Raw genomic sequence first — 12,343 nt, 5'->3', positions numbered from 1 at the left:
TAGAGATGTTGGGGGAGGGGGGATAATAGTAACGGTGCATAGAGACAGCTTTTTTTTGCAATATGCGTTATATAAACTTATTATTGTTGTTAATGCTTCAAACGGGAGGGGACACACCAAATTATCAGAATATATAAGTGAGATGCACTAGCAGCAGTGGCTTAACGATGGGCTTGGAGGCCCTATTGAAACATCCTGTATTTGTGTTCTATTCTTTACATTGCATTCATATCATTTACATTGCATATGTATTCATTGAATTAAAAAGAATGTAGTGGCAAAATGGGGGAACGTGTCCTTTTCCCGGTTTGATCCGCCCCTGAACAATCCTTGGCTGAGTTTGAACTTAAGACAGCCAGCTTAACCACCAAGCAAAAATGTGCACATACACTCAGCAACATCTGGTTACTGGTACTGGTACAGTCATTTATAATGCGCCTCTTCCTTGAGGTTATAAAGAGCAGTTCTTTTTCCCTGGTCATTGGGTCAACATGCTTTAAGAGTTGCAAATTAGTGCAGGAGCAGGCAACCCCACCAGGTACCCTTTTATACTCCTGGGTGGAGAGAAGCGATGTAGATAAAGTGCCTTGTTCAAGGACACAAGTGAAATGCACAGCGAGGGATTGAATCCCCGAACTCTAGTTGGGAATCCAAACCGTTCCCGCTGCGCCAAACTGCCACCATCCACATGTATACATGTGGATATGTGCTTATACACTGATATAAAGGTGAAATGTTAATAGATTAGTATTGTTGTTGTTGTTGTTGTTGTTGTTGTTGTTGATGATTAATTTTGTTTGAATAATTTCATCATGGGCACTTTGAGAAATGTCATTGCACCATCGAGCACTGTATTTTATCATGGATACCTGTTGATTGATTGATATTGATTGATTGATTGATTGATTGGTTGGTTGTTTGTTTTGTTGGTTGGTTGGTTGGTTGGTTGGTTGTTTTGTTGGTTGGTTGGTTGGTTGAGGAGCCATAACATATGAACTTCTTTATGACAGGTTGTGGAGGTGAGATGACAACACCAACTGGATCTTTTTCATCGCCAAATTATCCATATTCATATGGACACAATGCAGAGTGTTTTTGGTTAATCACAGTGAACCAGGGAAGCTCAATAAGCCTGATATTTATGAACTTTGATATTGAGTTCCACTCATCATGCGTATATGATTATGTCAAGGTAAGATATTGATAACCAATATATGTTTTTTTTAACTAATAGCAAAGAACTTAAATAGCAGAAGAATTAGTTCTTTTGCGTATTTGCATAAACAATCGATGGAACATCCACCCTCCCGCGAGCGGTGTAAAATATGACCATTTGACTAAGTGGAGAAAGTGCAGGAAACAAACGAACCTAAGCGGCGCGAGAGGGGTAAAAATGCTCTCTGTTCTCCCACAAGGCATTTCAACCGGACGTATATATCGTGAACTGCTCTGTCTTCTGCTATTTATTATCTTTGCTAATAGTATTGCCTATCCTGCCTTCTTATTTGTTTAATTAGCAGATTTGAATCTGTCTAAATTTATATTTTTTCTATTTTTAAATTAATTTTAATGATTACCAGTAATTTAATAGTATTATTTACTGTCATTTATTTTTAATTAGTATTGTAATATTTTTTTAAAATTTTTTATGAAACAATGCGCAGTTGTTTTGGATAATCACAGTTAACCCGGGAAGCACAATAGGCCTTCGACATTAAGTTCCATTCATCATGCTATTATGTAACAATGAATATATTGTTAAATATTATAGTTTAATTTTTAAAGTTTTCTCCCAGATTTGACACAATTAAGTCAATTGCAGTTTTAAAATTTTAACCAAAAACTGTTTGTTTTATTTTGCAGGTATATGATGGTGCCTCAGAAGCAGATAATGAACTTGGAACATTTTGTGGTAGTAATCACCCATTGTTACCACTATCTTCATCTGGTAACCAGATGAGAGTAAAGTTCAGGACGGACTTCTCAGTCAGTGGAGGTGGTTTCCAAGCTTCTTATTCTGCTAGTAAGATGGATGTTTTCATTCTAATTAATACCAACATCTTTGTTTATAGATACTGTATATTCACTGTATATTCTCGCATGTAAGATGACCACCGAGTTTGAGAAGATTTTGGATGATTTTTGTATGTCAGGCATATAAGACTACCTTCCTACTTTTTGCTACTTTTTATTTATCTAGCTAGCTAAAAAATGACAGATCTAGGGCTAATCTTCCAAATAATACCATTTTATGGGCTTTTAAAACCTTATTTCCCAGCATTTGAAATTGCATTCATTCATCATACTAAGAACTTCATTTCAGTAGTAAATTTGCATGTTACAAATCTGTGTTACGGATGATCCGCACATAGACGAATATGATTTAAAATTGTTTGTATTTGTTACACGTTTTTTTAACGTAATTTGTTATTTTAAATCTTGTATGTAAGAATATGGTACATAAGCAAGTGCTATATAATGAAGTAGGTGCTTCAAGCCACAGGGAACAAAGAAAGTTTTGAGTGTGTGGCTATATAGAAAGCTGGATGTTCCCATGTGTGCAGCTGGCAAAATTCACTCTCTGATATGACTAAATACGAATTTTCCTCCACAGACTGTAATACAGTTCTAGAAGAAAGAAATGGGATCATTGAGAGCCCTAACTATCCAAACCCCTACCCACATAACTCTGACTGTACCTGGACGATTCGGGCCAGCCAAGGGAGCAAAATCAACCTTACATTCACCAACTTCCATCTCGAAGATCATAATACATGTGGTTATGATTATATTGAGGTTAGTATAATTATAGACAGCAAGGCACATATTTTTTTTAGAGGTGTGCGTCGGAGAAGTAAACTTGATACATACATACTGTGTATATATATAGCACTACTACATCATGATCGTAGCGCTGAAGAAAAAGAAAAATACAAGTAACAGTAGGTATTGGTCACCCATTACTATTACTTAAATTTTGGTGTGTTTTCTCAAGGTTCATGATGGTGAAGATGAGAACGCACCAGTACTCATTACGATTTGTGGACAGCTGTTTTTACCAGAAGGATACAGTCTGCAAAGCACCGGTTCAACTCTCTTGATCCACTTCGTAAGTGATAACTCAGTTGCAGAATTTGGTTTCCGAGCAGTGTATGCAGTTGATGGTAAGACTAGAATTCTTTCTTGACTAATAAAAATAATTTTGTTTTTGTATAGCACCCTACACACTTGCATCTCAAGAGCACTGTTATGCGTTCTTTGCTGCCAGTGACTGCTTGAAAAAGGTGTTTGTAACGATGAAAATTAAACCAAGGATCTGGGTTAGGCCAAGTAAAAAAAAAGTAGTTTCTCGTCCTAATATTTTGAAAAAAAGAGATTGAGGGCACTTTTTTAGCTCTGATGAGGAGCTCTAGGAGTACCCAAGTACATTGATTAATAAATTTAGCTTTTTTCTGCAATGGGCTCAACCTACCTGCAGAAAAAAAAACCCCTTATTTTGGCTGATTGATTAATAGATTTTTTTTGTATGAGCCGCCGTTAGGGCCAATATACTCTACTGCCTCTTCTATACTGCTAATTGATTAATAGATCTAGACACATTGAAAGCAAATAAAAGAAGCACTAGACATAATTCATACCATATGCATCCCAAACCACGAAAGATCGAGAGAGGAATTTTACAGATATGAGTTAGACAGATTTTTTAACATTTCGTAAAATAAAAGGAAATAAAAAAAATTTGTGTAAATGTGATGAGGCAGAGAAAATGGATGCGCGAGGGGACGAGAAAATAATTTTTTTTAAATTTTTTTATTTGGCTTTATGTATATACCGTAAAACCTCGAATTGAAGCTTCCAGATGGGCTTCTTTTTGAGATGCGCTTCTTTTCGAGGCTACTTTTGCAAAGTAAAGTAAAGATGGGCTTCTTTTCAAAATGAATGCTGTAAATTTTGTGAATTTGTATTAGAAAACAACACATAAGGCCACTGTCACATCAACCTGTAACATGGAATGTATTTAACTGGCATTAAATCACTCAATGATACAAATTTTTTAAAATTTTTTTTTGTTTTTCTGAAATTCATGTACAGTTTATGTACTGTACTATCTCGAAAAGAAGCCTGTGCTATCTTGAAAAGAAGCCCATGCTTCTTTTCGAGATGGGCTTCTTTTCGAAGCTGATTTTGCAAACTAAAGAGGGGGCTTAAATTCGAGATGGGCTTCATCTCGGGATTAAGCCCACTGGGCTTCAATTCGAGGTTTTACGGTTGCAATTCTTTGTTGTTTTTTAGGATGTGGCGGTGTAATAAATAGTAACAGCGGCATTATCACCAGTCCTGGGTATCCTGTAGGGTACCCGCATGCAGTAGAGTGTATTTGGATTGTCACTAGTGAAATTGGAAGCTCTATCACTTTAACTATAAATGATTTCGATTTGGAATCATCTGCTGGATGTCAATACGATAGCTTGAAAGTAAGTGGAATAATTATGGAATATTTTATTTTGTGAATACCTACCTGGATTGACCAGTATGTCAGTGTTATTCTCCCACCTGAAGACCAAACATTACAAATACCTATGTAAATACCAGTCTTTCTTGAATACTTCATTAGATAAATGCCCTCCCTTCTACCTCGCCGAGATCTGGATTCAGGCGTTGCTGGTATTCGGTGAACTTTACCTTTGTGTTCTGAATACATAAATTCAGTTCAACTTGCCTTTCCAAATTTCCTTATAATTAACCATGATGTCTAAAAATCTAAAACTTCCACAGAGTTGTTTACCATGGTTTCGCCAAGCTTTATTATAATCGATTTTTGATGTTCCTTTTCCTCACTGTGTAATGTAATTGCTCTCTTCCAATAGGTGTATTCTGGCATAGACGACAGTCTGAATCCTCTGACAAATTTGTGTCATTCGCAAGACAAGCCAATTGTAGTGACAACCACCAGTAATGAGATGTATGTGAGGTTCCTAACAGATAATAGTGTTAATGGTCGTGGCTTTAATTCAAGCTTTTTGGCTAATCCTAATGGTAAGATTCTTCTGTTTTAATAGACTTGTCATTATTAAGAAGGGCACACACTGCGTCCGACGGTCGTTGGCCGACATAATTCTATGAAGAACACAACGTTACGATGCGCACGGTCCTTTTTAATGATGGTCAATTCAGACTGCCTACAACAATTAGCTGACGGCGTTGTCTGACGCTCACAGGGAGTGGAATCAGATTTGTCGGCCAACAGTCTTGCAACCGTCATCCCAGTGGGTGCCTGGCTTCAGACTTGCCATATTCTTGCAGCTGAAAACTTTGGGACCTATTCCCTTTTTTTTTAATCAATTTTAAAATAAGTATTTTTTATGTAGAAAAGCAATTATTATTGTTTATACTTTTTTACCTTTAATCTGATCAATTTAATATGTAAATTATTTGATATTTTTGTGTGCTGTTATGTGGTTCTTTGTTTCTTGTTATTTGTTTAATTGTGTGAATTTTGTGTATCAGTTTATATCTATGTAAAGAACTGCTATGTCAGTATGAATGAATAAATGAATGAGTCAGCAAAATACCACAGATATTTAATTTACATTACTTAATTAATATAAAATATTTGTTTTTCTTTGTTTAGAATTCTAGTTTTAGTATTTCTTTATTTATTGTAAGTTTCAAAATGCATTGCAATTTTTATGATAAAGCAGAATTGAATACCTGTGGGATTAGTATTTATGAATGCATTATGCAGACTTTTTTTGTTTTACAGGCCAACATCACAATTGAAGGTGTGCTTCTGCCACAGGTTGGGTCTCACCAGACAGATTAACCCAATTTTAAGTACTAGACCCCAGGGAGAGCCCTTTCTTATGGCAAAGCTTGAAAAAATATTGCTTAATATTAGATTTATTATCAGGCCGTAGATCATGTAGTTCAGAAAAAAATCCTTTACTAATTTCTTACACTAGTGTATGGCTTTAAAATCTGATATATGTGATAATTCCACATATATTGGGTTTTTAAATGTGACAAACTCATGTGATTTGCCCACATATAGATAGATATTACATCATCATTCCCATATGGGAAGATACCAAAAAATTGTCAATTGTGACCCAAGCTCACAAATAGGCTGTAAACTCGTCCTCAGGCCAAAATGTGTTTTTGTTATAATGACATACAACATATCATTTACTTTAAAATGACAGTTAAATGAACTCAATCGGGTGTCTGGAAGTAAAGTTATGACCGTTTGAATAATTGTCATCTTATCAACTTTCTTAAATCAAGTTTTGAGAAAAATGCTTTTATTTTCGGCAGGTTTCTATTCATTTTTCATTAGCTCCCATCCGAAAATGGCTAAATTTTACCTCTTAGAGTTGGAATTTTAAACTCAAACTTCAGGAATATTAAGATTAATAGTTATACTTTATTTATTACACAAAAACCCAATTCACACAAAATGCACGTTCTATGCCCTATTCTGGGTATTAAGGCTTGTTTCTCAATACAGTGCAGTGCGAGTTTACAGCCTGTTTGTGAGCTTGGGTCACAATTGGTTGACAGATCTTTAAAACAAATGAATACATGAACTGAAATGCTTAATTTTCCAGGCTGTGGCGGAAATCAGACTGCATCAAACGGCCACATTGAGTCCAAAAACTATCCACAACCCTACCCACATAATTACGAATGTACCTGGCTAATCACCGTAGCAGATGACCACCGTGTTAAGCTCACTTTCCTCGCGTTTGACATTGAAAGTGCAGATAACTGCCAGTATGATTATCTGAAGGTATTTTCCATGTGCCAATATTTTGCTTGCTTTAGTATATGTTGGCTTTTTATGCCCTTTACAACCAAGACCCTCTGATTGACAGCTCAGCGCCTTACACGCTGCTCCGCATTTTTCTGGATGCAAATATAGACCATAGTCTCTGTGTGAGATGTCCTTCACTAAATTATGAATGGGTTTATAGCAAAAAGATGAATTTATATTCACATGTGGTCTTATACTTCAGCTTATAATACCTGGAGGTGGAAATGTATATGAATCACACCAAGGAATGCACTAAGCCCGATTATTTGTTTCCAGTGGGGTCCTTCTGGTGGTGATTGGGCTGTACACCAGGAGACAATCCCCTACTCTTTTCTGAAGTGTGTACTGCGTTCTTTAAAAGGGAACTAGAAAGATATTTTTTTCTAGGGGGGATTTTTGATATGTCATTAGTAATAGAATCAACTGTAAATTTTTTTTTTTTGGCAATTTTTTATATAGTTATTATGATTTTACCCCTATAGCAGTGTGAGGTCAGAGTAAAGTACTGTAACCGAAAATTGTATAGTGGTGCTGACCTCATGCTGCTGATGGGGCAAAATCGTAATGGCCTATAACTTCATAAAAAATTATTTAAAAAATTGATTCTATTACTACTGCCACATCAAAAATCCCCTCTAGAAATAAAAAATCATCATTCTAGTTTCCTTTTAACGTGCACATGGGCCATATTGCACACGGGGACAACAGCTCATCATCCGAAAGATGGTGTGCTTTTGAGCAGCAAATGGAATTGAATCGGTGAACAGTAGATCTCTACGACTCGGCGCACACACAGTGGCTACCACCAGTTTAGCGACTGAGCTAAGCTGCTCTATAAACTACAAGACCACTTTAAATATTTCAGGTCCCACTTGTGGTCTTGCATTGGAGGGCAAACTGTACTTTAACGTGGGCTTATATCTGAATGTGGGATTATATTTGATGAAGTTGGGCTTATTCAAATGTTGTCTTTACTCCCAAGTGGGCTAATACATAAAGGTGAGATTATATTTTGGGTGTATAGCCAACTTTGGACTTACCTTATATAGCTTATGTCTGAGGATGCTTAGGTATTTTGCTTTTATGTTGATTCCTTTTAGTTATTTGATGGACAAGATGATAATGCCGTTATGATTGCGAATCTCTGTGGATCTAATCTGGATACTGATGTTTATTATTCAACTTCGAATTATATGTTCATCCGTATGCTTAGCGACAGCAGCGTAGCAAACACAGGATTCAATGCCAATTATGATACAGGTGACACAGTTTCACGTGATACTAAATGACCTTTCATCTATCCATCCATCCATCCAACCATCAATTCATTTATTCAGTCATGCATTCATTTCATTCATTCATTCATTCATTCATGCATTCATTCATTCATTCATTCATTCATTCATTCATTCATTCATTCATTCATTTCATTCATTCATTTCATTCATTCATTCATTTCATTATTTCATTCATTCATTTCATTCATTCATTTCATTCATTCATTTCATTCATTCATTCATTCATTTCATTTATTCATTTCATTTATTCATTTCATTTATTTCATTCATTCATTCATTCATTCACCCATCCTTTCATTCATTCATCCATCTATACACCCATTCATTCATATTTAAAATAAAACAAATATAATAGTTGCAACTGTCTATATTTAATTATCTTTCAATAGCCTGCGGGGGCCGCCGTGATGCAGCCCAAGATGGTGTGGTAACTTCTTCAAATTATCCTAATGATTACTATGCGTATCAGAACTGTACATGGGTCATCGAATCTGTAAATCCAGGTAAAATGGTATTAAATGCTTTCCATTAATTACCAGGGGTGGACCATAGGATAAATTTAAGGGTAGCAGGTGGATTTGGGATAACCCATTTGTTGGGTGTAGGGGGTGGGGGAGAACTTTTATTTGACATGAACAGAGATTTTGAAAGAAATTATACAAGATACATAGTAACTTTATTGTTGTATATAACATGATGCATACAAAATTTTGTTCCAGTTGCATAACAAGTATTGTATAAAGAAAAGACATACAAAATATAAAAAATACAAATTGCACTATAAATACAAGATTATGATTAAAGCTTAAAAGAAGAAACACTAAATACATAATCTAAATAAATAACTTTATCTCCTAAGTTTGTTGTTAAAGAAAGGCTGAGTTGTTGAAAAAAGAATTTCTGGTGCTGGCATATGCTGAAAAACGAAAAAAAAAAAAAACACTTTTCAATAAAAAAAGGTATTCATACTTGAAAACTATATTTTGTAGGAGACCGTATTACACTCACTTTCACTCACATGGACATTGAAGAAAGTACAGATGGTAACTGCATGCATGACAGTGTGAAAGTCCTAAATGGTAATGATGAGTATGCGCCAGAAGTAGGCACGTACTGTGGTACCACTGTCCCGGCATCAATCACTTCAAACGGTGCAGCTATGACTCTGTTGTTTGTCTCTGATGGATCAGCTCAGCAGACTGGATTTAGAGCAGTTTATACTACTTCAACATCAGGTAAAAATAATAAATATGCAATATATATACCTATATATATATAATCTTCTCTTCAAAGTGAAATTTATTTTTACAAACACAATAAATGGACATGCGCATAAATCTTCACATTAAATCATAATACTTGGTATGTTCTTTGCCATTCTGCATCACTGTGTTTCACTGTTAAAGATTTTCAGTCTGAAAAGTTGGGGGAAAAAAGTGAACTCTTCTGAAGGAGTCAGCACAAGCACCTATCTGCTATTTTGGGAAAGAGCCATAAATTATTGATTGAATATATGTTGCGGTCTCCACATCACTTCGGGGCAATAGATTTCACTGTTCCCCGAATCTAGAGCAGTCAATATTTGTTTTATATTCCTCATACATAGATTTTACGAGGCTTAAAAATCTACTTACTGCCTAGCCTAGGCTAACTAGAGGCCTACTAGTAGGCGATCAAAGACCTAGACCTAGGCTAGTCCTTCTTCATCCAGGAGCTCGAACTAACCAGCCTCCATATTAGTTTATCGTCTACTCACTGATCTGTGGTGCGGTCTCTTTTATCGTAGAGGTAGCAGTCCCATTTACTGTCAGTGTCATGTTAAGTGGGGCCTAGAGTTTGCACATCACTTGACGGGGCAAAAAAGTACTATTTTTTAGGGGAATAGTACTTTTTCAGTGGAATAGTACTTTTTCAGTGGAATAGTACTTTTTTCAGTAGAATAGTACTTTTTCAGTGGAATAGTACTTTCTATTGCCCGCTTTTTAACAATCAGATGCCTAGAATCTATGTATGAGGTATATAATTCTTTAAAATGTTTGTGAGTAATGTTCCACAAGATAATTGTGTTTTGGCTTGGAGTATAGGGTAAGGTATAAAAAAGTGCATAGCATGTGTTTTTTCCATTTCTACTAGCTTGTGGGGGTGATTACACAGCACTTTCAGGTGCTTTCAACAGTCCAAGTTACCCTAACAGCTATCCTCTTAGTACTGAATGCATTTGGACAATTCAGTCTTCCCATGGTATAGGAGTACAGGTTTCTTTCAGGTAGGTACCAGTTTCAATGCTTCTTAGTCAGTTTTAATTATGATATTCAATAAAATTAAAATATGTAGCATAAATATTAATGTTGAGCCTTTTTTTTTTAATTTCATTTCATTTATTGCGCCATAATGTATAAAAATATAGTTGCCCTGTGGCAGGATTGCCCAAAAGTAGATCAATCAACTGTCAAAGGGCTTTCCTTACGACAACGACGAAACACATACAATATCATATTTCTATATACATAATTCAAATATAACATAAACATTTAAATACAGTATTACAAACATGAATACAATTATATAAAAAACATTTAAAAATTACAGTAGACATAATAAAAAGGACATAACAATAAAATAAATTAAAAATGCTAATGAATATTTAATAACAGAAAAAGGATCGCGAAGTAGCTAGACTATCAAATTTTATTTGACAAAAAACTGTTGATTGCCCATATATAGTTATGATTTGCCCATATTTGGTTGTGATGTGATCATGATCATATCACAACCAAATATATTTAGGCATGTCGCATGCGTTGGACTAGTCTATACAGTACCTTTAGTGGTTACAGCTATGTTGAGATTGCTTCATACATTCATTCATTTCAGCTTTATTTAGTCCTTCCAGAAAATATTTTGAGTGTATTTTTCTTAGCATACATATGAAATACAAAGAAAAAAAAATTAAAAATACTATATTAAAACACCATATTAAAATACTGAAGGCCTACTTCATTTAAAACATCATATATTAAAACATAAAAAGTCTTAAAATATCACATTATTAAAGTCGAAAGGAATATGGAACAAAAGTATTAGTATTAAAAAAAAATATGGTCTGCTGTTGTTTGTTGATTTTTTAGTTCCTATGCATGTAATGCAATAGGAACTATTGTAATCACTCTTGCTATTTCCTATGTTTTTTATTGTGTGTAGTGTGTATGTGTAGACATTTATGCAAATGCGCATGCGTCAAAGAAAAGTTTTCCGACATTTTGTTTTACATCGCGATGCGAAGATCGATGTGAAGTTTCTGCCGAGTTCAGTCAGGGCTCACGCTAACCGACCGGAATGGCGGCATGGATGAAACTATTTTGGTTTTACGGCAAAAAAATCATCTGCTGTAGGCATAGGTATTTTGAAGAAGTCCTAAAATAAAACTAAAATGTTTTAATACTTGCTGAAATACATCGTTTCTTCATTTAAATCTCCATTTTTCACTTAGTCCATGCGACGTTTTTTCTGTTGTATACGTATGAGTAGTCATATGAAGGTACTATATCCCCGACAGTTGGCTGTGCAGCAATGTACCCTTTGAATGCAAACTGAAAACAGGTGAAAATATAAAGGCAGCCGACTGTCGGGTACATAACGACTATCTAGCTTTCCACAAAAACATGAGGCCTGAGCTAGGCCTAGTTCAGTATTACTGCGATGCAAGGGTAGGCCTAGTTAGATCGTTTAATCAATGATATCGTGTTATTGTCTAATACAATTAAATAATGTGTGTAATATTTAAGAATGCACCACGTGGGTCGCTTTCTTTGTTATGCGGTCGTAGTGTAGTATACGTAGCAGAGTGACGACAGCAAGCTAAGCCTAGCCCAGAGCATAGATCGTGTACGTTCTTGATAATCGTAATAAAAACTTCGGGTGATAGACGATTGGGCCCAACTGGTGTGGACGATCGGATCCAAGATATTTTCAAATAAATTGTAGTCCTAATAGCAGGCCACTGCCAGCACCCCAACTTCCAATATCATTCCAAACTACGTACTGTAAAATGAAAATACTGTATACGTAGCTAGGCCCTATGCCTACGATGTTTATTCAAAGAAATTTGCTAAAAATGTTACTGTAATTTGCCTGTCGAATTACATTACCAATGTAGTCTGAAATCACTATTTTGGGCCATAAAGACTCCCCCTGTATTTTTCAACCACCACACAAATTTGACCCAACCATA

General features: G+C 35.4%; 1 protein-coding gene across 1 annotated transcript in view; it reads left to right on the top strand.

The window, feature by feature from the left end:
- Positions 1–12,343, top strand: part of LOC117111848 (cubilin-like) — a 79,627-nt gene that overhangs the window by 29,932 nt on the left and 37,352 nt on the right. Inside the window, exons 22-32 of the mRNA XM_033254857.1 lie at positions 1,011–1,192; positions 1,864–2,023; positions 2,615–2,796; positions 2,996–3,164; positions 4,294–4,475; positions 4,869–5,037; positions 6,609–6,790; positions 7,915–8,074; positions 8,502–8,615; positions 9,102–9,347; positions 10,246–10,378. Coding sequence (XP_033110748.1) covers positions 1,011–1,192; positions 1,864–2,023; positions 2,615–2,796; positions 2,996–3,164; positions 4,294–4,475; positions 4,869–5,037; positions 6,609–6,790; positions 7,915–8,074; positions 8,502–8,615; positions 9,102–9,347; positions 10,246–10,378 — 1,879 coding nt within the window. The remainder of the gene's footprint in view (positions 1–1,010; positions 1,193–1,863; positions 2,024–2,614; positions 2,797–2,995; positions 3,165–4,293; positions 4,476–4,868; positions 5,038–6,608; positions 6,791–7,914; positions 8,075–8,501; positions 8,616–9,101; positions 9,348–10,245; positions 10,379–12,343) is intronic.

The sequence above is a fragment of the Anneissia japonica genome, unplaced genomic scaffold, assembly GCF_011630105.1.
Source record: "Anneissia japonica isolate Jap-2015-1 unplaced genomic scaffold, ASM1163010v1 scaffold1203_len951721_cov167, whole genome shotgun sequence".
NCBI lineage: Eukaryota > Metazoa > Echinodermata > Crinoidea > Comatulida > Comatulidae > Anneissia > Anneissia japonica.
Note: the sequence above shows the minus strand (reverse complement) of the source record. Positions and strands in the feature narration are given on the sequence as shown.